The sequence below is a fragment of the Lactuca serriola genome, chromosome 4 (assembly GCF_051521515.1).
Source record: "Lactuca serriola cultivar US96UC23 chromosome 4, Lser_US96UC23_V15, whole genome shotgun sequence".
Lineage (NCBI taxonomy): Eukaryota > Viridiplantae > Streptophyta > Magnoliopsida > Asterales > Asteraceae > Lactuca > Lactuca serriola.
In genome coordinates, this window is record NC_136411.1 from 325,459,011 (window position 1) to 325,486,271 (window position 27,261).

Here is a 27,261-nt window from a genome sequence, read left to right on the forward strand (position 1 = left end):
GATGACTGGAGTGAAAATGATGATTTAGACGATGTTGGATCATCAGATGGAGGAGACGAGGCGTCTGCTTCGGCAAAATCGTGAAGAACTGTCACTTCACGTGGAAGAGCCCGAGGTGAATGGAGGACACTCGGAAGGAGGTAACTTCAGTGGGGTTGTTGGTTAAGCCAACCCACCGATTGTTAGGCAGATCAACCAGGATGGGGGAAACGATGGTCGCGGATGCAAGTATAAGGATTTCATGGCATCCAAACCACCGTGTCTATCTGGAAGCCCGACACCAGTAGGAGTTATGGACTGGATCTCCGAGATGGAGACAATGTTTGAAAGTTGCGAGTGTAGCAACAGGCAGAAGACCGCTCTTGCAATTCCTCTGTTAAAATCTGGGGTATTGAGTTGATGGAAGTTGCTAGCTGGTTCGATGCCCAAGGAGGAAGCTATCAAGATGTCTTGGGAAGAGTTCGTGGTGCAACTGAAAATGCAATATTGCTCTGAGCAGGATCTTCTGGAAATCAACAATGAGTTCCAAAATCCGAAGAAGGGAAAATTGAGCGTCACTAAATACGCTACAAGCTTTACAGAGAAGATGAAGCTTATTCCATACCTAATTCCGACTGAACTTTCCAAGGTCAACAAGTTTGCCAATGGATTACCAGCAGACTTTGGTCCAATATTCAAGCAAGCAACCACTCTGAAAGCCGCCATCTGGGCAGCCAAAAATGTGGAGACCCAAATAAAAGAAAAGGTTTTGGAGAGAGCTGAAGTTGGAGAGAAAAGGAAACATGAAGGATCTTCAATGATCAACAAAAAAACCAAATTCTCGAAATCTGGAGGAAGAGATGAAGCTAAGTGGTGTGAGAAGTGTAAAAAGAAACACTTCGGGAAATGTAGTGAGGAGATGACCTGCTACAAATGTGGCAAGACAGGGCATTACGCCAACAAGTGTGCGCCTATCAAGAAGGTGTGCTACATATGTAATGAAGAAGGGCATATTTCTAAAGACTTCCCAAAGAAAGACACACCGCCACAGCCGAGGGCATTCCACATGCTCCTCGACGAAGCAGAAACGATGGGATGATTAAAAGATGAAGACTTCATATTAATATATAAAGTCTGTATCTGGAAGCATAGCATGTTAGAGGCATAGTATAGGGTGAACTTGAACTTTTGTGTAATCATTTCAAGAAATAATATAAACCCTGGTTATCCGATGTGTTGAATGATTGTATTATTTATGTTTGGTTACTTGGTCGACTGAGGGACAATACTTGGGACGAGTATGAGCAGGTGTGAATGGTAGTAGAGATCTATACTACTGGAAGCACAAGACTCATGCTTGGATCAGGGAAAGTCACAAGGTTACCAAGAAGCTAGTGATTGGTCTCATTTTATTCAAGTATCTCGTTACCATTGTTTCGGTAATGACTATTGTGATGATTGTTATTCCGACCCTAGTGGTCATATCAAATTGAGTCCGACTACGATGAGAGGTCATCGAGACACGACCCCATCGGTATGTTACAATAGATAAGGGAATGTACTTATCCTAAGAAGAAGGAGTCCTCAAAAAGGATTTATTTTGTAACTCGAAGGTTATGATTGAAAGTCCAACATAGTACGAAGAGCAGATGCAGGATTGAGCATCAAGGTTATTACTTAGGATGGAGAGATAACTTATGGAGTCAGTATACGAATCCTATTTTGTTGATGATTCCGGGACGTAATCATCCAAGGGGGAGATAATTGTAACGCCTGTAGATCAGGGCTAGTCAATGTAGAGACGATAAGCGTCAAAAATGACTTTTTTGTGAAAGATTATTTAGAAGGATTAATCTTAAATAAGATGTAGTTTATTTTACGAGGTTTCCGGATATATAAAGAACGTCGAAATCCGAGTTATAACGAAGAAGTTATGACCTGTCGAAGTTTCGCGACAGAACCGGCACGACACAGCGCGACGTAAATAGTGAATTTACATTAGAGCGATATTTATCCAAAACAATCTAAATGAGAATTGAATATCTCATTGATAGTAGTGCAACGACGGAAAGACGGACGAAAACGGACGTCAAACAAAGGAGTTATGAGTTTATAACGGAGTTTTCCTGTCCCGGCCTACTAAAAATAATATATAAGTAATATAATTATAATATATTAAAAATAAATTCAAAATTAGCCAATGGAATCTAAACGAGAGTTGTAGAGCATAATCTCACCTTCGCGTCGATATAAAAAACGTCAAAAACGGAGTTCGTATGCGAAAGTTATGAATTTCTGAAGTTCGGGGCGCGAAACCCCAAAACTGTCAGATACCACGACGTGGCAAGCAGTGCCACGACGTGGCCAGTCTTCTAACACCTCCGGGATTCCCCCAGATGCAACTTGCGATGACGCATGCAGTGACGACCAAGCCCACGACGTGGAAAAAGGTGCCACGACGTGGCAAGGGCCAATTTTTGCCCTATAAATAGATTTGAAGGGCCAGCCGAGTTTGGTTGCTCATTCTCTCATCTCTCAACCATATTACCTCAATTTATGTGTAAAGAAGTACCCCCGAAGCCCCGGTATCATCCCGAGACCCGAAGCGAGTCCCGAAGCCTGAAGATCCCGAGAAGTGCAATTCCCGAGCCGAAGCTCTGCCCGCGAGGAGCCCGGTTTTTTGTGAAGACCTTCCAGATCTACCGAAGAATACTACTTCTGCAAGTCATAGTGCTGTCTGATCATCTTCTGATCAAGTGAGTGTATAGTCTCTTTCACAAACACGTTTTTAATACAAGTATTGTTTTAATGTATTAAGTATATGTTTTGTGTGAGTGTGTAGTTACTTTCTTCTAACTCATAGATAGGAGTTATTCTCTATGAGATACGTGTTATGTGTATGTGTCTCATCTATTATTTGGAATGTGTATTGGATGAACATGTTATACAGGTTTTAAACTATGTATAAAAGTGTATATTTATATCTACGAAAATGTTGGGTAGAACATGGGTAGATGGGATAGTGGGTGACTATGGAGTTAGCGCCTATTGTATAAACCTTGGTGACTATGGAGTTAGCGCCTACTGTTAAGTAAACCTTGGTGACTATGGAGTTAGCGCCTATTGTATAAGCCTTGGTGACTATGGAGTTAGCGCCTATTGTATAAGCCTTGGTGACTATGGAGTTAGCGCCAATTGTATAAACCTTGGTGACTATGGAGTTAGCGCCTATTGAGTAAACCCTGGCAACGATGTGACTTCGTGCCTATACCTCAGGTCAATCCTTAAGAATGAAGGATAGATGATTCTTAGGGTAGATCCTTAAGATAAATGGAGATAATGGGGATGGGTAATTGGGTTGATTGTTTGATGATTAAATATAATAAATATATTATTGTGGGTTGAAAACCCTATATGCTCACCAGGCTCCCAAGCCTGACCCACTCAGTTTTCTTTGCATTACAGGTAATGGCACAAGAGTATAAGTTGGTGGACTTGACGAGAGATTTTGGATTATAGATCAGTAGTTATAAATAACTGTTGTAAGGTCTATTTTATATTGTTTATGCTTTTGGTTTGTATCGGAACATGACATCCCGAGATTTTCTTATTTAATGAAAATACATTTCTTTAAAGAAATGCTTTGATAAAGTCTTATCACATTTTGTTTTGGGAACAAATTCCGCAACCGTTTTCTTTAAACGATTACTCTGATTTATAAAACAAAGCATAAACAAATCAGTCTTTTCTGGCCGTTAAATTGGGGATGTCACAGCTTCGGCTCTGTGGTCTCGTCTTCTTAGGGGTTTCGCTTCTTAGGGTTTCGGCCATAAGAAGGTTCAGCTCCTAATCTAGTTTCGGTTCCTCCAACTTCGGTTCTCAAGCAGCTTCGGCTCTGTGGTCTCGGCTTCTTAGGGGTTTCGCTTCTTAGGGTTTTGACCCTAAGAAGGTTCGGCTCCTAAGAGGGTTTCGACTCTAAGAGGCTCTTTTTCGTGATTTCTTCTCGTTTTGAGTGGTTTTTGACCAAGTTAAGGGTCAGGATGACCCGGATGACTATAAAAAAGTTGAGAGAGATTTGGGAGAGATTTCACATACTTGGAGAGATTTGGGAGAGATTTGACATACTTAGAGAGATTTGGTAGAGATTTCACATACTTAGAGAGATTTGGGAGAGGCTTCGTTTGCGACCTTTGTGAGTGTTTAACTTCGTAAGTCAAGGTTTGTAAACCCCGTTAAGCCATGTTTAAGAGTATTATACATCCCCGAAGGGTATGGAATAACGTTTTATCGAATAGTTTCATCACTTACCCCGATTAGGGTTTAGAATTTCTGAACGAATGAACTTTCCATGTGATGACTTTTTATTAAAATAGTGAGTTGTACGATAGTAACATAATGTAAACCCTTATAAACAAGGGTTATATGATCTGACCGGTCTGACCTGTTGACTTTATTTGACTTTGATTTGATCGGAAATTGACGGTTGTCACATGAAAGTATTAAAACCTTTAAAATCTTTGATTCTTATGGGATATTAGAAGTTGATGAAGACGACATGAAGCTCTCTAGAAGTATCCACTAAGAAAGAGTAAACCACTTCAAGATGCTAGTCTTCATTTGTATTTTAGTTGTTCTTAAGACTTAGAAGTTTATAATAAATACATCATCAAAGGAGAAGCAACCAAGAGCCTTTACTCTACACTACACAATTCAAGAGAGGAGATGGGAGTGGGAGAGAATGGTTACAGTTTTGGCAACCAAAGAGGAAGAGAAAGAGTGATAAATAACTAGCAAGTTTTTGGTCTTTAGACTCCTTTATATACTTAAACATTCAAGTGAAGCATCATACCTCATTAAGTGTCCAAGTACTTAAAGTTTAAGAGAGTATGGGATGGAAGATAGAAGTCTAACACTTAAACTTCCCATACCCTTCCAAACCTACAACTTTGACTCTTTTTAGAGTCAAAGTTGAGTGTCATTTTCAAAATCTCCTAACTAGTAGTTACATTGAACCTAAATGGTTACTCAAAGTGCCCACTTATTTGTACATGAAATTTATATTCATATTTTATGAATATAACTAGTTTTTGTTCTCTTATTTTACTATATCCTATAAACAATAATTCCCAATATGTTGGTAAAATATTACTTTCATAAAGTAATGTTTTTTGCAATTAAATACAAGTGTTGATTATATCTATTAATAATCAAATTACTTTAATGATTAATAAATTAGTAGTAACTTGCTATAATGTATAACCATATAGGATCACATGTCATTAGCAAATATCATTCTATAATGACTCTTGGGCATAAAGATATTTCATATACATATATGTACAATATTCATACCATGATCCAAATGTTACTCATAACACAATGTTAATATAAAACAACATTTATGCACTAATTATATCATAATGTTGTTAATGTCTTAATGGTAATCTTTTTATGAGATGTACATTCTGATTCCAAGAAAATCTAGACTAATAAACCTTGCATCCACCTTTTTTAACCCCATCAAAATAAAAATTAAATTTACTAAAATAATTTCCACCATATGGTATTGGCAAGACATCCAATTTCACAGTAGAACCAGGGTTTGTTACAACTTCTTCAACATAAGACCAAAGTTTTGTATGGTGTTCCACTAGTGTACCCTAGATAAGGTTAATACATATTTTCCGGTCCTCCTACATTGCCCTACACCCACGTTAATTCCAAAAAAATAATAACCTTTAACCTTAGATTCTTAATACTTAGTTTTTGTCTATATAATATATCTTTTGTGTAGTGACATCTAATTTAGGAATATGTAACAGTTGGACCCAACTAAAAGTTCTTAGAACAATTATGACCACTGTTCAAATATTTAATCCAGAATTAGTGTTCATCACTCATCTATAACCCTAAAGTCTAAAACTGCATTCTCGTTTACAAAACTTAGCTAGGAATCTTTTATTATCATATTTTTGTAGCATAGTTGGGTATCCATTGGCAACTATATAATTTCAAAATACAAGCTTGAGTTGTTTTAGGTTCTCAAATCTCATCCCCATTATGGTTTTTGATTTTTTTTTCCATTGTAAAGACTCATAAAAAATTACATGTGATTGACACGTAGGCTCAAAATCATCTTTAATGACCTCATAAGTACCAGGGTTTTGGTTCCTCCCTAACACCTTTGTTTTCGTCACTATATAACTTACTTAATAATGCATCTATATTGGTCTTGTTCATGCAAGTAATTTCATCTTCAATATAAGATCATCTGAGAATTGATTGATAACATATATTCATGCGACCTTGAATTATTTTCTTCCACACTCTCTACTATTATTTGTTCTCCTTAAACCATTCCTCTTATTCATCACCAAAAGGGTCTACACACACACACACACACACACACACATATATATATATATATATATATATATATATATATGAGCTCCTTAGTGTATGTAGTTTCCAAGAAGATTGCATAAGCCAAATCGTATTTCATATATCTAAGACTTGAATGAAGAGTTTCATTGGGGACACATATAACATTGTTTCTCACATTCGTCTTGCATGAACCTTCTCATGAAAGTTACATACTCATACAAATCCATTCCAAAAATGTCAACATCATTTAATATAAACTTGCTATCACCAAAATATGAGAAGGGACACCTTACAAAACCCCTTAAATTAAGTTTAACTTTCAGATATACATGATCCCATTCTTATCATTTAATAGCATCAATATTCTACAAAGAAAATCTTTACATTTAACAAAAAATGATACTCTAGAACTAGCTACTAGCAATGATTTTTTTTATTATAGAAAATATTTAATGAGATTGTGTAAGCTAAGTTGGGGTACTTACTCCTTTGAATGAACAAAAAAAAACCTATGACTTTGATGATTTTCCAGTGTATTCTTCCTCGATGAAGAGTTTACGACATTTGAATCGTTCCTTTAAACAAATGATATATATCAAGTTTTAGGCTATGTCTGACGTACTAGCTGAAAAAGCTAGCTTATAGCCGAAAAGCTAGTTGCTAGCTAAAAGCTAGCTGCTAGTTAAAATGTTATCCGCTAGTTGAAAAACTACCTGATAAAAAATGACGTTTGATAAAACCTAAATGATAAACTACTTGAAACATATAAAATGACATTTAAAAGAATATTTATTTTATAATTAATTAAGGGCAGTGTTGTAAAACTCAGCCTATTCGGACGATTACTCGCCTGAGTACTCGGAATCAAGTATATGTCGAGGCAGTCAACTCAGTCAACTCAAAAAAACTCGGTTAAACTCGGTCAAACTCAAGATGTTTGACTTTCTTTTTTAATAAATAAATAAAAAACTATAACTGTTATTAATATTCATTTATTTTGTTATAAATTTTTGTTAACTTATGTGATTTTTATATATGAAATTTTCCCAGATAATTTCTTTATAATTACCGAATCTGAGTACTCCCTATCTAGACTAATTATTTGTTATTTGATAGTCAACGGACCTGGAAACGTCAAACGCCTTTTGCAACACTGATTAAGGGTATGTTTGGAAAATTTTAAAAAAGTTAGTATAAATTGTTTTTTTAAAGCTAATTTAAAAGCTAAATTATAAGCTATTTTTTGGTTTGTACCCTTGTAATGCACAAAAAAATGATAAAACCATTTAAAACCAAAGGGGTCTTATACTAACATTATTTCTAGTAAATAATGTATAGACACCATGGATACAGAAATTATGAAATACAAGTCTAGATCAACTAAATACGTAAACGCTTGAGTGTCAAAATGAATGAAGTAATATAAGTATAAAATAGACGGTTTTAAAATACTTTACAAGGTTTGAAGTATGGTTTTAGTTAATTAAAGAAGTCTACTTTTATAATAATATTGAAACTGGAAAAGGAAAGTTAGATAGCTACGTATATAAAAATGTTTTTATTTCTTTATCTTTTAGTTAAGCATATAAAACTTTTCATTATCCACATACTTATATATCTGTGAAATCAGATTAAATACACGTATCTTGTTCAATTTGAAATAAATAGCTATTCTCAATAACTATTGAGATGATTAATTTATTTTCAGCCATTTGTGTCTTGATGACTATTCATTTCATCTTATTATATACGATAAGTGAAAATGAATGATGATACAACAGCAAATATATATAATTATTGTATATTGTCTATTTGAATGTACACCAGAAAACTAAAAATGCATAAACCATTATAAATAATTTCTAAATTGAATTTAATAAGAATGGGCAATGATGCCGTAAATGCAAATGTTATAAAAGTGATTTTCAATGGAATTACGGCCAAATCTAAACGAGCAAAAACTTTTTACAGTATGGCCCTAACGAGATATGACAACATTAATAACAAATTGAAAATTTTAGTGACATGTTTAAGACGATGTGTTATGGGCCAAACGAAAAACGACGCGAGTGATGTGGCCGTTGACAACGGCGTCTTGACGAGGGGAACACCGTCCCCCTGCTCGTTGCAGCTCGTCGAGATTGGATCTCGTTGGCGTCACGACCAGATGAAACGCAGAAAATGGGTCCGTTGCAAACGTTTTAATTGCAACGGTATAAAAAAAACTATTAAGAAAACCATTTACCTTATAAATACCTATCTTTTTTATAAAAAAATTTACACAATTTCTCTTCTTCTCTCTACATAGTTTCAATTATCTTCAAAAAAAATATGGAGCCTTTCGACTCGTCGATGATTCAGATGACGATATTTTCTTCAAGCTGATGTATCAGTATTACACTACCGACTTGCTGCAACCAGACCCAGCCCCGCTACTAACAAGACATGCGATATTAAACAGAAATCGCGAGGAAGGACACGAACATCTGTATCGCGATTACTTTGCAGATAATTTTGTATACGGGGCGAAGGACTTCAAAAGAAGATTTCGTTTGAGTAGAGATGTGTTCTTACGAATCACCAACACCTTGGACAGCCGGTATCGTTACTATGCTTTTTTACAAAATAAATAAAATTGTACTACATGTTTCTTTAATTTTACAACATATGCAATATATTTTTAAACTATAGTTAATTTATGTTTAGGTATGAATTTTTTCAATTAAGATATGATGCTAGAGGTAGACGAGGGTTTACAACGTTGCAGAAATGTGTTGCGACCATTCGTTTGATGGCTATGGGGGAGTCACCCGACATCATGGACGACTATATGAGAATGTTCGAAAGAACTGCAAGGGAGAGTTTGTATACATTGTCAAGGGGTGTTGTTGAAACATTTGGAGAAGTGTATTTGCGGAAACCTTCGTTGCATTATTTGCAAGAATTGTATGCGGCGCATGAAGAACGTCATGGGTTTCCCAGAATGATCAGAAGCATTGATTGCATACACTGGAAATGGAAAAATTGTCCGGTAGCATGGAAAGGGCAATACGCAAGTGGTCATCATGGATCACCTTCGCTAGTTCTAGAGGCTGTTGCTTCTCAAGATTTATGGATTTGGCATGCATTTTTTGGGGTTGCGGGTTCCAACAACGACGTCAACGTTCTTGATCAGTCGCCAATATTCGACGATCTTTTGAATGGAAAGGCCCGAATGCTCCTTTCACGGTGAATGGAAACGAATACAAATATGGGTATTACCTTACAGATGGAATATATCCTTAGTATTCCACATTCATGAAGGCATTCCGCCACCCGGTTGAAGAACGAGACAATTTTTTTAAAAGAAGACAAGAAGGAGCACGTAAGGATGTGGAATGTGCTTTTGGATTGCTGAAGGCGAAGTGGCATATAGTCGAACATGCAGCACGACCATTGGATTTAGAAACTCTATGATATATCATGTATGCATGTATCATAATGCATAACATGGTAGTAGAAGATAAAGGGCGAAATATTGCACACTATATCCCAACGGAGCCCAAATACGTTCAGTTTCAACCAGGAACAACAGAATATTTGCATCGCATTGTTGACATTCAGGACGCAAATAAACACAGATAACTTCTGTAACATCCCGAGTTCAGGAGTGCAAGTTCAGGGTTCAAAGTGAAAATGTATAAGGGCAACTCGGCGAGTCCATGGGTGGACTCGACGAGTAGAGTCGCGATTCTGGTCGCGTGTTAAGTGGACAACTCGGCGAGTCGGCGGCTGGACTTGGCGAGTTGGTGTTGGGTGAAGAAAACCCTAATCTTCGGGGTTTGCACCCTATTTAAAGAATGATATGCCTTCTTTTCAGCCTCTATTTCCTTGAGTGTTCCAGAGAAAACCCTAATCGTGAGAAACTCCATTGTTGAGAGGATTGAAGCTTGGAAGAAGGAATTTGTGAAGAGAAGTTGGAGGAATTCGAGGATAGCACCAAGGGGGCTTGTGGATCTGAAGTCTACATCAGTTTAGGCTCATCTTTGGGGTAAGAATCCTCTCTCTTGATCCCTTTTTCCCTTATTGTCATCCATGGTGGTTGCTTTGGGGTTTTTGGAGTATTTCATGAGTTATTTCTGGATTGGAAGACGGATCTGAGGATGCTACCTCAGATCTGGAGTAGTGATGATCCAAAAAATGCATAAGTCCCTGTTCCTGAGTGATTGGTGAAGCTATCTTGTCCCAAAACCCAAACCCCAAAGTGTAAAATGCCTAGATCTCTTTGGATTCACGTAAAGTTCGCCACTTTACGTGATGGATGGGTTGTAGGAGGCTAGATCTTCGTTTTGGATCAATTGCATGGCCTGGAAGGTTCTGTTTGGAATGAGATCTAGAGGCACTCGGCGAGTCACAAGGGTGTACTCGGCGAGTTGCTTGAAGATGGTCTAGAACTCGGCGAGTTGGAAGAACAACTCGGCGAGTAGGTTGAAGATAGCCTTGGACTCGGCGAGTCTGTTCTGGGACTCGATGAGTCTGGTCGTGAGGTCCTATCCTTTCTTCTGGTTGAGCTGTGAATCAGTGAGTCAAGGGATGACTCGGTGAGTCGAGTGTGAAAGGACTCAGAGTTGTTGGACTCGGCGAGTCTCAGGGTGACTCGGCGAGTTGAGTCGCGGATTGGGGAAAGTTCTGAACATGGGGACTCGTCGAGTCATTGGATTAACTCGGCGAGTAGAGTCAGTCAGGGGTTGACTTTGACTTTGACCAAGGGTTGACCAGTTGACTTCCAGGGGCATTTTGGTAATTGTTGGGTACTGTTTTGAGTTCAGTGTTTTGGTGGTTGGCCAGTGGTGGAGATCGTATCAGTGATCAGAGCAGCTTGGGTTATCTGTTCAGTCGGCAATTTCGAGGTGAGTTATCCTCACTATATCAACAGGGTCTAAGGCACCAAGGTCGGCCCTTTATCGGATTGAGATCCGGGTATTTGTTGTTATGATATTGCTTTGATATGTTGCATCCTGGTAGCTAGGGTGGTATTTTTTAGAGACCTAGTTGAGGTCGGTATCTTGAGATATAGGGTGATGCTATGCTAGAGACCGGTTAGGTCGGTATCCTGGTTAGGATGATGATATGTTATGTGATCTGTTTGATCGGTTTGTTGACTGTGAATTGTTATATGATTGTATGTTTATGTGCACATGGTTGTTTGGATTGGAGTTGGGTTGAGGCGGGTCCTGCTTTGTGCTGTAGGCCAAGATACCCAGGGCAGACCGGTTGTCCCGAAGACCCAGCGAGCGGTCCGAATAGGTTGTAGGCCCCAAGAGGGCGGACTAGACGTGCCGAGGCTCGGAGAGTGGACCAGGCCTACTGAAGGCCCGGTGCGGGCGGACCAGTCATACTATAGACTCAGAGAGTGGACTAGGTGGATTAAAGGCCCGGTGCGGGCGGACCAATCACGCTGCAGACTCGATGTATATGGCTAGACTCGGAGGGTGGCCCAGGTGGACTGTTGGCCGGTGCTGCGGACCAGTCACATAGTAAACCCGAAGTGCATGGCTGTTCCGTGATCGAATATGATATGACATGTTATGTGTGTATGGTATATGCGGTTGGTATTTTGGGGATATCTCACTAAGCTTTCGGGCTTACAGTTGTGGTTTATGTTTTTCAGGTACTTCAGGAGACCGTGGCAAGGCGAAGGCGTGATCATACCGCTCCTCATGTTTATGTTGTGCTGAGATTCTGGGAATACTCTAAATAAATTGTATTGAAAACCTTTTTGTAATAATTTAATGAAATCGGGTTGTTTTTGAAAAATTTAAATTGTTTGGAATTTTTCGGTCGTTACAACTTCGAGAAGACTTAGCGGATTATATCTTGTATGGTAACAATAATGATAACGAATAGCGTTGTATTTTTTTTTGAATCTGGATGTTATTTTTTTAAAATTTGGATGTTATGTGTAATTTAATATCTATGTTAATTTTAATATTTAAAAACTATTATATGTTATTTATAATTTTTAAACATTATGTTTTATTTATTATGTTATATTAAATTTTTTTTTGTCTAAATTAAAAATAAAAAAGAATTTCAAAAAAAACAAAAAATAAATTAAGAAATGGAAAAAAAAAGTTGGTGTCATAACAAGATACAATATGGTGACCATTTCCCCACTTGATGTTATAACACCATTGATGATGTGGCACTAAAATGGTGTTATGACTAGTTGTCCACACCCAACGCACTAAAATACTTGATTATAATTTATCAATTATTCAGTTGGTCATGGACATTTTTATAAATAGATAATCATAAAAAAGAAAAAGAAAAAAAAATCTTATATTGTAGAGTTTTTTTTTTCCTCCTATCAAATCTTAACTTTTTTCTTCCTGAAAAACCCTTGTATTTTTTCTATTTTTTCCGATTAGACCTTACAATTTTTATTTTTTCGATTTAGCCGGTACATTTTTTTCTCGATTTAGACTCTATATTTTTCAATTTTTCGGATTAAACCTCAACTTTATTTTTTTCTAAAAAAAAAATATTTACATCTTTGTTATCTTGAAAGTTTTCTTGCATTCGGTTCCATAATTCCATGACACATGCTCTCAACTTCATAATAGTTTGGAGTAATCTAGAGAAATTGTGTTAACTCCATTGCTTGATGATTGCATAAATACTCTTCCATGTGAATTCATCGATATGGTGAAGAACGGTGTATGTGAATGTAATCATCTAGAAAAGTTCAACTCAATATACGTAACAATCATCGATATGATGAATGGTTATATTCATTAGGAGCCTTAGGATTCGATGATGGAAGAAGAACAACCCCTACCCCTATTCCTCTTCTCGCCAACAAATGCAATCCCTCTTCTCTTCTTGTTTTTCTCATCATCCATCATAGAACGCTATGTGTCCCTAATGAGAATAAAAAGACGACAAGAACAACTTTTACCCTTCCTTCGCCATACCAACATAAAAAAAAACAACTCAATGTAGATAACTCATGATTAAACTGATAGTCGTTGCGCATCTTGGGTTGAACTTTTCTATATCATTACATGAACTTACAATGTTCTTGACCAATCGTCAACCAATTGACTTACATGACCACCTCTCTCAGGGGCGGAACACGGATTATAGAACTAGGGAGCGAAACCAAAACTTTGTTAAATGTTTTTTTTGAATGATCATAAATTGTAAGTATATTAGCCATAGTTACAACACACACTACATCTAGTATGGTATAAAATGACATAGCAAGTAAGTCACTTGTATAATGCCTAACCAGTGAAACAAAATCTTGTAAGTATGGCAAATATATACCAAGTAAAAAATACATAGTAAAAGTAAGGTTATAGTTGTACCTTGTATGTATCTCCTTCCATTCATGTGTGTGTGTGTGTGTATATATATATATATATATATATATATATATATATATACACACACACATAACTATACACACTATACATGTGTATGATGTGTACATATATGGTTGTATAGAAGTACTAAATTTACATAATAAGAATTTTAGTCAAAATTATGGATAAACCTATAAACTATTAGTATAATTCGTTATTTTCTTACTAGGATTCCTATCAACCAACATACAGTAAACATGAGAGTGTCATCTTGTGATCAGTTCCAAACCCTCACAGAGTACTTTTTACAAAAACTTAGCATGCAAACTTTCAAGACCTTATTTTATAGGTAGATCCATAATATAAACCGTAGACATTAAAGACAATTTAGATCAATTCTAGAAGGAAAAAGTAAAAAAGAGCTTACATATCAAAATTTAAAACTTCATATGTTCATCAAAACACATTTTCATAAAACAAACCTCACTGAGGACTTTTCACAAACACTTCATATGCAACTCCATATGTTCAATTCCAACAAAATTAAATCGTGGTACAAAAACATTAATGTACACTTTTCTGAAGCAATAAACAAATCAAATGAAGAAATTTAAAAAAAAACATTAAATACATAACCAAAAAAGAAAGAACTTAGCATTTACAAAGGTGGCTCCAACACAAAATTGATATTTCATTTTTAACAGAGGTATGTGTGTATGGGAGTGCAAGGGAAAGTTAGAGACCAAAAAAATGAAAGAGATATAGAGAGTACGATACGTAATCGATGGTAGTTGAAGGGAAGAAGAGATCATGCTTTAGCCTTGCCTTTATATTCATTACTTGCATCTTTACATCTTTTGGGCTCCAATTCTCTGCAACATCTATGGTAAAAAGCATAAATCTGGTGAAAAACGGGGGGCCATGGCCTCCCTTGGCCTCTTAAAGTATCCGCCACTGACCTCTCTAGATCTAATCCAAACCGTCATGAAGATGGAAGCATCTGCTATGAAATTATAGAACTTGATGCAAGAAATATTCCAAGATAATAAAGGTGTAAGGGTTTTTTTAGAAAAAAATAAAGTTGAGGTTTAATCCGAAAAATGAAAAAAAATATAAGTCAATTGGTTGACGATATAAAGGGTAAATCTAAAAAAAATTGTAAGGGCTAAGTATGGAGACGTAGAAAATATGTAAGAGTTTTTTTAGGAAATAAAATAAAATTGAGGTTTAATATGAAAAAACGCCATATATTAGGTCTGTTTTGTTTTGTGATTAACCTTTTATAAAAAGCAAATGTTAGTAATATAAAAATGGACCTCATAACGTGAAATCTTGGAGTGGTTCTATACGAAACATGTTTAGTTTACTTTAAGATATTTTCATAAACGTGATTGAAATTGTTTTTAATAGATTTTTTATTAAATTAAATGTCAATCTTGGTGAGTACTATTTTGTATAACATTCATTGTACCGGATTGTAACATTTCAACATGTTTGGTTCACGAATTTCAAAAGAATTTGAACCTCGAAATTAAATTCCAGTAAAAATTACGTTTGGCTGAATAAATCAATGAAATTGGAATTCTCCTAACTTCCATTAAGTTTTATGCTTAAACGAATTGGTTATTGTTTTGCTAAGGATAAAGATTTTTAGATTCCATTATTTATTTTTTGTAAATAAGACAAAAATGTTCTCCTACATCCTCTTAATTTTAACCATGATTTGTCAAATGAAAACAAATTATCATTATATCTCACACATCCAACCCATACACCTAACCCTACCCCTCCTTCACCCTAACTACACTACACAATACCAACCCAACACACACCTACATCTACACCGACACCCAATTACACTCACTCATCCCATACTTACACACATACGACCATCCACCATACTCCCTACATTTGCCCTACCCACCTCATCCCTGCACCCACAACCACACAACACATCCTACCCCACCCGTACTCCCTGTAACACACGGTTCCAGGTATGTATTTCACTTTGTAATTTTTGAGGAATGCGGTTATCCACGGAGGTGAAAGGATCACCACTATATGACATACTGCAGGGAACACACATTTTCATTAAAGTCACCACGATGTGGCAACATGCTTGCCACAACGTCGTGATGACTGATGTGCAAAAACCCTAATTTTCGGGATTAATGTAACATCCTGTCTCAAGAAATATCTTATTTCGGGATTTTGGACAATAAATGGATCAAGTAAAGGCCTTGGACATCAAGGGAACAGGGTTTCGACCCTATTGGATGTTGATAATATTGGTTATGTAATCCAAGCCCTTGGTTTGTGCTTTGGAGTCAAAGGGTAAAATGGGAAAAGTGATGTTTTAGACTTTTTTCTTGGAATAAGGATTTTAGTTCGGTATGTTTAAGTTAAAAGAAATTAGATAGGATTGTGGGGCTCTTCAATCATTTCTGTGCATATAAAGATCATCGAAAGTGGAGTTGAAATGAAGAAGTTATGGTTGTTTGAAGTTAAGCTGGAAATAGGGAGTCTGGCAGTACGTTGGGTGTACTAGGCTGAAGAACGTGTTTTTAGGGCATTATATTAGGCGCAAATTTATGTACGTTGGGCGTACCGCCGCAGAGTAAAAATCCTATTTTCATGGTTTTGATCCCTATTTAAGGTCTCTAACCCCTTGGGGGTCCTTCCTATCATGAGCCTCTACCCTCTTAAGCCTCTCTAACTTAAAACCCTAGCCTCCTCTCACTTATTTTGAGCCTTGGCATCATTTCCGAGCTTATTTCTCCAGTAGGAGGTGGAATCTTGAAGAACAAGGTAGTGTAAAAGTGTATGGAAGAAGGATTCAAGCATAGATCCAGCAATATTACATCATTTTTGGACCATTGTGAGTAAAAAGCTTCAAAGTTGCTCATTAGTTTCATAGATCTTGTTAATTTTCATATTTGTCAATTTTGGTCACTTTGGTGCATAATTTTAGATCTTGAAAGTTTATGACCTTGTTATGCATAAAGTTGGAAACTTTATCTATCTAAACATCATATTGATTCAGATCTGAAGGTTGGGGACTTGGGCTTAATGGATTCAGTTGAGAAATATGCATTTTTGGTCCCTTTGAGACTTAAAGACTAGATCTTGGTTGTTTTGGACCATCCTAATGGATAAAGTTGGAAACTTTATCCATTATGGAGCTATTAAGAACCATAAAAATGAGATATTGGTCCATATATCCCTTCCATGCAAGAGTCAAGATGTCTTAATGGATTATTAAGTTAGGGTTTTAGCTTTTGGGCCTTGTCTAGCCATGGAAAGTCATAAAGGTGGAAACTTTAGGACTTAGAAAGATGTTATGGGTCTATATATGAGTTTAGACGAGAGGTCCTTAAGGAATCAGTTCTTAATATGAGGTTTTGGATTCAGGTGGAGTACGTTGGGTGTACCAATGGGTACGCTGCGCGTATTGGGTTAGAGTCTCGTGGTTTTAAATAAGATGTGACTAAGCCCGACGTAGTAGTTGAGACGCAGGGCGCACTCAGCCAGCTTGAACTTCCATTAACTTTTTTGACTTTCTGCTTTGACCGTTGACCGGGATTTTGACCAAATGTGATATAGGGGAATTTTGGGTATTTTGAGTGGTAGTTTGAGTTTAAGGCCCTGGTTTTTGTGTAGGAGATCAGTAGAGGCAATAACAGAGCAAAGTTTGGTCCAACTATCTTTTCAGACTGTGAGGTGAGTTTTCCTCACTATACTTGTGGGTCAAAGGCACCAATGCAGACCTACTTGGTTATGTATCCTGGTATAGAGGATGTTGTTATGTTGTATTAGTCTGTTAGATTTGTGTCCTGGTATACAGGATGTTGTTATGCGGTAATGATCTGCAGATCTATATTTTTTTGTTTGTTGACTAGTTATATGATTATCTGTTTACTAGATATATGTTATATGTTATATATATGCCGACATAGCGCGGTTGGGCTGAGGCAATACTACTATGTGCAGAAGTTAACAAACTCGGGATCAAGCCAGACATATGCTGAGGGCCGGAAAGGCAAGCTAGACTTATGGTGTGGCTTAGGATCAAGCCAGACATAAGTTGAGGGCTGATAAGGCAAGCCAACCTTATGTTGTGGGCTCAGGAGTTATCAATACATAGGCTTTGGGCCAGAAAGGCAAGCTAGACTCATGTTGTGGGCTCAGGAGTAATCCAGCCCAATGGTTGTTGGCCCAGTATGAATGTTGTTGTTTGTGTTGTGGTATTTTGGGGGAATTCACTAAGCTTTAGCTTACAATTTTAGTTTTATGTTCCAGGTACTTCAGATGATCGGGGCAAGGCGAAGGCTTGATCATGCACATCCTTCAGATTTTATGAGAATTGATTTTGGGATACTCTGATTTGTATTTTGAATTTTGGAAAATAAAATTGTAAACATTTATGGTTTGTGGTTTGGTTTTGAAAAATGAAAAATTTTACCTTGATTTTTGGGATGTTACACTTAAGGTCCTATTTAAAGGAAGCGATGGCTAGGGTTTCCTCCACCCCTAGCCTTCATCGCCTCCTAAAGAAACTTTGAGTAACCCTAGTCTCCCTTTGAATTTCTTGGCTCATTTTAGTGTCCTTGGTGCACTTTGAAGGAAGAAGAAGTAGGTTTTGGTGTAAGGATCAAGTGAGCAACTCCTCCCAATATTTGGTAACACTCTCTAGACCATTTATAAAACTTCAAGACTTAATCTTTTTTATTCCTTCTTAGCAGATCTTGGTTTGGTTTGAATTTTTGGGTTCATAGCCGTGGTTGGGATGGTTCTATGAGATAAAGTTTGTAACTTTATGACTTACGAAGACCCCTTGAGCATAGTACCTTCTGGATCTAGAAGATGGTTGAGTTTTTAGAGTCATGCATGTGTTTTAGGTCATTTTCCCCATATTTTGACCAAGTTGGGTGAAGGACATGCATGGGTCATGCATGTCCATAATGTTTAGGTTTTTATGAACCATTAGGCTCCCAATAAGCTTATTAGAAAGTGCAAGTGGATTAGTAGATTACGGACTAATCCATTAAATGGTCCAAATTGCAGCAACCACGATGTGGTAAGGAGGGTGAGATGGCGTAGCAAAGAAAGGTTTCACGATTGCTTTGTCGGGACTCTGCCACAGTATGGCAACAAATTCTCGCGACTGAGATGGGTAGCCACAACATGGAGGTCAGCTGACCGTTGACTTTAATCGTTGACTTTTTTTACCAGGTTTGACTTTTGGTCAATTGCTAGTTTTAGAATGTAGACTATGGATTTACCTTATATGATTCAGTAGGAGGTATGTAGCACCCTCTTTTCGACTATGGGAGCTATTTAGTTGTCGAATGCGTTTGTGAGGTGAATCTTCTCAGTATACTATGTAGGATGCTAGTTGTCTTCATGATACTTGCATGGAAGACCAGGATTTGGCTCCTGGTAGTTGTATGAAAGACCATGGGGAGACCATGGAAATTGTAGGAGTGATGTAAGACTACAAATTTTGTCTTTAGCCTTCACTTGGGATGAAATGGGTCCATTGGCTAAAATAGGTCGTTGCAGGAGTGATTGTAAGTCTATGATTTGCCCATAGGATTTCACTTGGGATGAAATTGGCCTGATAGCTTAATAGGCCGTGTTGCAAGTTTATAGTTATGTATGGTATGTGATATCATAGGGAACTCACTAATCTTTGTGCTTACAGTTTATGTTTAATTGTTTCATGTATTGTTGGTTCCATAGGGAAGGGACCAACATAATTTCATCGCATCTACTGGAGATTTCGCACTTATGATTTTGTTATCACTCTGATGTTATTTTGAAACACTTATTGACACTCTGACTATCTTTTGAAAGTAATGGACGAATGATTTGGTTGATTTAAAAATGAAAATTTTTACCTTGTATTTTGGGATGTTACAAGTTGGTATCAGAGCCTTGGTTTGAGGGATTCGGGCACACCCTTGGGTGTGTCTGAACTCAAACTAAGGAATTAATAAAATCTTTTGAAAAGGAAAACAATTTTCTAAAACTGATTTTACAAATAAAGGGGTACGATGCATGCAATCAACTGAGCTCAAGTAATTCCCAAAATACACATACATCAATGTTATGCTTTAGTATGTTATGGTTTGAGTTGCATGGTAGATTAGGGATAAGGATCTGCTCAAGATTGCATGATAGAATGTTAGTTAGGAGAGATGCCTTTTATATGCCTGATATGTGAGTCATTAGAGATGCATAATAATGAGTAGGCTAAGGACCTTCAGGAATTATGTGTTAGGAATTACCTGATCTTTATGATACCTTATTGCCATTTGATTTTGCTGCTAGTATGTTGCTTGCTTTGTGTTATGTGAGGCTTCTATTAATGTTGACTAACTATTACACGAGTACGTTAGATTGCATGCCACATGGATTAAATAGTTTTAGAATGTCTGATTTGGCTCTATTACGCAACTCTTGTTTGAGTCCAACCGTTGTAGTGCAGGATCTTTCAGTCGAAAGATTATTTAACTTTTGTTGCATAAGATTTTATTCGTGAGATAGTTAGTTGATATTGGTAGAAGTTTCCTTATGGCCGAGAGTAAGGTGAGGTAGGGTTCCTCGTAGGATAGGAATAGTGTTAGAAAGTGCTTATGGGAAGTGGAATCCTAGGAGAGCCTAGGAAGTATGTTAGAATGTTGAGTACGCTATTTAACGTGAGGACCTATGAGTGTAGTCATAGGGGAGTGACTTAGAGGATTCATGAATATTCTTGAGGAAAGTATGGATAGTTATGGAAGGTGATATTAGGCTTATACTACTGAAAGCACAGGATCCATACTCGAATAAACAAAAGTCACAGAAATTATAAGGAACTTATAATGTGAGAAATTCTTCGGGTATGTTGTAATCTATTGTATAATTGCGTTTCAGTATGGTGGTGAATACCCAAGATTCTGGTTTTGGTTCTAGTCCAGGCGCTGATGTTGAACCAATTGATGAGAGGATACACTAGTTTATAACATCAGAGATCATGCGTGGTGTCTTGGATGTGACCCCTGTGATGTTTGATACTATAAGGGAAGAGAATTTGGAGGTACCGTTGATGAGCGGCTAGGGGCCTTTCGTGTAGAGATTGCAACTGTTCAGTTAGGGGTATGGACTCTCGCCTTTTGGGAGTTTAAATCTTGTGGAACTCCAGGGTTCTTTGGGAAGAAGGACCCCATTGCCAGCAGACGATGGATTGTAGACATGGAGAGTGCTCAACGGACAAGATTTTGGTCTGATGGGTCGGAGTTGAGGTTTGTAGCTTTCCTTCTAGGAGAATGAGATTGTGACTGGTGGGAGTAGATTGGTCATGCCTTGGGAGTAGAGGTCGTCGATTCCATGACCTAGATAGACTTCGTTACCAGGGTTAGATCTAAGTTTGAACCAGCTATTAAGGTGCAAAAACTAGCAAGGGAGTCTTAGGACCTTCGTAAGATGCTTGATATTGTTGCAAATATCACCGTTATGTTTAGGGAGAGAGCTCTACTAATTCTACATTATGGTGCAGATGACGAGATGAAGAAGACGAGATACCACGATATGTTGAGGGATGGCATCTAAGACTTTGTTAGCATATCGGGATGCAGAAAATTGGAGGATATGATTGACAGAGCCCGAGAGTAGGAGATTGAGCTGGAGATTCGAACAAAGCGAAAGGCAAATCCAATTTAGAAGACAGAGGGATCAACGAAGAAGCCTAAAACTTATGACTCTCGATCTAGGGGCCAACAGATTCGGAGCCATTGTGGCAAGTGTGGGAGATCGCACAAGAGAGTTTGCCTTGCAGTAGGGGGAGGATGCTACAAGTGTGGTGAGATAGGACACATTAGCATAGATTGTACTTATGGAGCACTCATATGCTTCCATTGTAATCAGGCAGGCCACAAGAAGGGCGATTGCCCAAGACAATCAGGAGGAGTAATGAGGGCGCCCACTCCAACTATGATGAGGATTACCGATGGTTGTGAGGTCAAGGAAGATGATTCTGTGGTGAAGAGTAGAGCTTTTCATTTGATGGTCGAGGAGGCCCGAGCAGCTCTGGATGTTTTCACTGATATTTATCCCTCTTTGTAACGCCTGGTTTCCTGGTATGTATTTAATTTAATTATTTATTCATTTTGAAAGAAGGACTCGATGATTTAGTGGCCCTAACTCGTCGAGTAGAGGGCAGACTATGCGCAAGGTTTAAGCTATCTACTCGGCGAGTCAAGTCCCTGACTCAACAAGTATCCCGACCAAGGTGAAACCCTAATTTCGGGGATTTTCACCCTATTTAAGCATCCTAATTCCCACCCATTGGCCTCATTTACAACCTCCTTGTCCTAAACCCTAATCTATGAAACCCTAGAGCATTTTGGGAGCGTGTGATCCATTTTTGAGTGGTTTTGTGTGTTTTGAAGCCTAGAAGAAGAAGAAGAAGCTTGAAGGTTCAAGGAGAAGGTTATAGATCCAGGGATTTCGTTCCATCCTCTTCACTTTCTAGTAATCAAGCTCTCAACTTTCCTTATAGTTCACTAGATCTCTTTGTGGTCACTTTTATGGGGTTTTTGTCCAAGATGCATGACTTATGATTCATGGATGTCCCAAGTTGCTTATACTTTCAGATCGGGAGTCATTTAAGGTTGTAAAGGCATAAAGGTGCATACTTTATGTCATTTGAGTCTCATGCAAACCCTAAGGATGTTGTCATGGCGTTTTAAACCCCAAAGGGGCTATGCAGGGAAGCTAGCTCAAGACTTTACGTGGTTATCTGGTATCTAGGCCCTAGATCTAGGTTTTCATGCTTTAGTTAGGGATACTAAGGCTGTTTGGACAATATCTATGTCCTAAAGGAATTAGGGTTTTAGTTAAACCCCTCAAAAAGGGTTATCAACGGGTAAAGTTGGAAACTTTAACCTTAGAAAGGTCATTTCTAGTGAACAATCGAAGTATGGGTTTTAGATCTAGTGTAACACCGTAAATTTTCAAACCAAAATTTTCATTTTTAAAACATATAAAACTCATAAATTACATTTCATAAAAACCATAAGTGTCTCAAATGTCAACATAATCCACAAACAACAGTCACATCCCAGAATCCTCAACATAATCTCGAACAAGTGTGTACAATCAGGTCGGTGCCTTCCCGTGGTCCTGAGAAGCACCTGAAACACATATCACACAACACGGTAAGCACAAAGCTTAGTGAGTTCCCCAAAATACCACATACACAAATAACAATAAGCCATTCATGGCTATAACTCGGCATGGACCCTCCGGTCTCATGCGACTCGGTGTGGACCCTCTGGTCATGTGTCTCAGTGAGGACCCTCTGGTCCTATCTTAGTGGAAACCCTCCGGTCCCACAACTTGGGTTGGACCCTCCAGTCCGATCTTAGTAAAACATAGAATATAGCATATATATCACACAAACAAAATGCATAATATTGCGTAACTCAAATAAGCACAGAAGACCCTCCGGTCACACATAGATACCACTCATGGTAAGTATAGTGAGAAGACTCACCTCGTAAGCAAGCACGTAATAACCTCATACACGAATCTCGAACTAGCCTCCGCTTAACACATAGAATAATTAGCTCTAATTAACACTCTATTCATAACTCTAAATAAACCAAGGTTTGTTCTCTCTCTCTCTCTCTCTCTCTAACTCTTGGAATGGGTAAAAGACCATTTTACGCCTCCATTGTCCCCATAATCCCTGTCTTGACCAAACCCTAAAGTCAATAGAAGCCAACACTCAAGTCAACAGTCTATGTTGACCTGACTCGCCGAGTGCATCTATGTGACTCGTCGAGTCCCCTTGCTTCTTCTGAAATATCATGAATATCCAGTTTAACTCGTCGAGTTGTCACGTCAACTCGCCGAGTTACCCATGTCCAGACTCATCGGGGAAAACCCTAGCTGACTCGTCGAGTCAGCTCACTAACTCGGCGAGTCACTTCAGTCAGTTTCTCATTCAGACGTTTTAAGGCAGACCTACCACTCCAAACCCTAGATCTAGGCTCCCAAGGCCTAATTGTCACGTAAAGTTTCGATTTTTACGTTCATGCATGACATAGTTTGCTCCAAAATGCCAATACAACTCTAACAAGGGCGTTTAAGCATAATAACTCTTATATGGTTGAATAAAGATGGAACCTTTGGACTCTCTGGACCTCACAAGGTCCAAATCTGAAGTCTAGACCTCCTAATAGACTCCATGCACTCATTGTCCCAACAAAAGGTGGTAAAAGCCTTAATTTCCATACTCAAGATATCCAACTAATAAGATGAGACAGATGTAAGCTTTTTACCTTCCATAGAAGCTCGAAGTGAAAGAATGCTAGATGCCACAACCTCTCATTGTTCCTTGCTTGTATCTCACTCATTTCCTTCCAAAAGATCCACCAAAACACTCAATATTAGCTCACACACTCTCTCTTAGCTGTATGGTCGATTAGGGTTTCACACAGGGGAGTTGGGCAGTTGGTGAGGCGGAAATGAGGACATAAGTTCCCTTAAATAAACCCAAAACCGGGGATTTAGGGTTTCATCTCGCAGCGCTTACTTGGCGAGTCAGCTCTCTGACTCGTCGAGTCAGTTTTTAGACCCACGTGGTCAATCTGTCTCTACTCGACGAGTTTAGGCACCAACACGTCGAGTTGCTCAATAGATCTCAAAATAAATAAATAAAAGGATAATATACCTGGGATCCCAGATGTTACATCTACAGAACAAAGGCTTAATCTGTTAAGATGTCCAAACAGACAGACGGACTCGTCGAGCCCATGAGGGAGCTCGACGAGTCGGGTCATGTTGTCCTGTTCTAGTTTATGGTAGAACTTGACGAGTCTGTAGAGGAACTCGATGACTTGATTCGCCAAGTCGCAACTATGAGTAGCTCGATAGGACTCGACGAGTCAGAGGACGACTAGGCGAGTTGAGTCGCGATTCCAGGATTTCTGTGTTATAGAACTCGGCGAATTGAAAGGTTGACTCGGCGAGTTGGTCAACCCAGAATGTTGAGCTTAACCAAAGCATTGACTTCGACCAGAGGTAAAATGGTCATTTTACCCTTAGATGGATTTCCAGTTTTCTGACTAAGTATTGTTGTAAAGAGTTAGCCGGGGAGTCGTGGGAGCAGCCAATAGAGATTCCTCACTCACGAGATCAGCATCCAGTTTGAGAGGTGAGTATTCCTCTAGTAGGAACGGTTCGAAGGCACCAATGTCGGCCCATTCATGTATGTTATTGTATGTCGGACTTAGGTCCGATGCCGAGGATAGCCCGATGCAGTTTATATGTTCCGGTCTCCGGTCCGATGTTGGGGCAAGCCCAAGGAATGTTGTATTCTTGATTTCTTTATGATTCTTGCATGTACTTGTTTGTATGTTCAAGACTTCAGTCTGATGCCGGGGCAAGCCCGATGAAGATTTAGCTTATATGTTATGTGTTATGTGTTAGGACTTCGATCCAATGTCAGGGCAAGCCCGAGGAAGCTTTACATGTTATATGTTTATGTGTTATGTGTTGTTGTTATGGTATATGTATACCAGAATTTGGTCCGATGTTGGGCGGGGCCCGATGCCAGATTTCGGTCCGATGTCGGGCGGAGCCCGATGCCGGATTCGTCCGATGCCGGGCGGGGCCCGATGTAGTGGGTAAGGCCCAGTATGTGCTATCATGTGTTATTATATGGTATGTGGTAGTTTGGGGAAGCTCACTAAGCTTCTTGCTTACAATTTGCAATTTTGGTTTCAGGTACTTCTGCTAGTAAAGGGAAGGGCTCGGGATGATCGCATGGCACACACCACAATCTTCAGCCTGAGTTGTTTTAGACTCTGATATTTGCTACATGATTTTGATACAATATTTTTGATATGATGTTTGAGATACACGACATGTGATTTTATTATGTTGTTCTATGAGTTATGGGTTTTTCTTTAATGATTTAAAATGAATTTTTTGGACTATATTTTTGGGATGTTTCACTCTTATATCTATTCCAGTTTTTATTATTTATGCTTATGTCTTATTTGATTGTGATTAGGGATGTTTTTAGTCAATGGTGTAATTGCTCATGTTCTTTTCGATTCAGGGGCTACCCAATCTTTCGTATCTATTGCATTTAGCAAGAAGTTTAGTGACACTCTGGGAGCGTTGGACTACCTGTTGGAGGTGGAGATTGATGATGATCGTACCGTTAGTGCTCCGAGAGTTCACCAAGGTTGTGTCCTCGAGTTGTTTCGCGAGATGTATTTGATAAATTTGGTCCCTATTTCACTGTGTGGGACAAAGAGTATTATGAACAAGGGTTGTTTGAGCCATACTGGGGAAATGTAAGAACTCTCTATCCCTAACACTTACGACTACTACAACACTATATACATTAGTGCCCTCAACAGACTCAAAATGCATAGTTTGACTAAAGTATAAAGTATAACCTCAATGTTCACACTAGATATATAGATATATCAGAGTAATATAGACTTCGATATAGATAAATATCTGTGACCTTTTCTATCACCTTCTCTATAACCTTCTCTATTACTTTCTCTATCACCTTCTCAACACCTTCTATAGAGAAGCTTCTACATTAGACTTCTCTATCAGAAATTCCACATCATCATATTCAATATTTCTTGACTCAAAATTCTCCCCTTAAATGTTGGATCTAGTGAGGAACACGCTTTTATCCTATGACAATTCCCCCCTTAAAGTGTGAGAAGCATCAACATCTGAGAATGTATAAGAGAAAGGAACAAATCTGAAAAAATGACACCATCAAAACACATAGATCGGAAAATTCAAACCCCCCTTGAACAAACAACACTACCTTTTGAAGAAAAAATCTTGAAAAATTTCTCAGATCTAAAAGCTTTGAATTTGATGTCAAATGTGAAGATGCAAAGCATATCAAAGCTTCAATTTAGCTATCAGCATGAAAAGCAAAGTAGGAACACTACCTTCTCCACTTTGACACTTAAGTCTTCAGAGCTTTGATTTTTAGGCTTTCAAAGCTTCGATTTTCAGGTCTTAAAAGTTTCGATTTTTAGGTCTTCAACGCTTCGACACTCAAACTTCGCAAGTAAGACGTTTGAGCAAGCTATGGAAGCAAGATCTTTGAGCAAGCTTCATATCTCGAATCGCAAAGAACAAACTGAAACATAATTTTTTTGGTTTTTCGTGTTTTTCTGAGGATTCAAACAAAAAACAAACAAAACAAAAATCTTTTTGAATTTTCAGGGTTTTTGAGGCTTCAAATAACAAAGATGAAAATCTTTTTGTGTTATTCAATTTTCTTGAAAATCAGACCAAAAGAAAAGATAAGAAATAAAATTAAGATGGATGAAATGTTCTTTGAGAAAGCTTTGCTATCAAAATCGAAGGTCAAAGGCGAAGGTTAAACTTTGATTAAGTTGCCAAGAACAAACTGAAACATAATATTTTAGTTTTTCGTGTTTTTTTGAGGATTCAAACAAAAAATGAACAAAACAAAAATCTTTTTGAGTTTTCAGAGTTTTTTTGAGGCTTC

The 27,261-nt window shown here is 38.0% G+C and overlaps 1 protein-coding gene across 1 annotated transcript; it reads left to right on the forward strand.

Moving 5' to 3' along the window:
• The first annotated feature begins 9,160 nt into the window (after window positions 1–9,160).
• On the forward strand, window positions 9,161–9,595 carry LOC145099573 (uncharacterized). Its single transcript, XM_079037127.1, has one exon. The coding sequence runs from the start codon at window positions 9,161–9,163 to the stop codon at window positions 9,593–9,595; it is 435 nt and encodes a 144-aa protein (XP_078893253.1).
• Window positions 9,596–27,261: the final 17,666 nt, after the last annotated feature.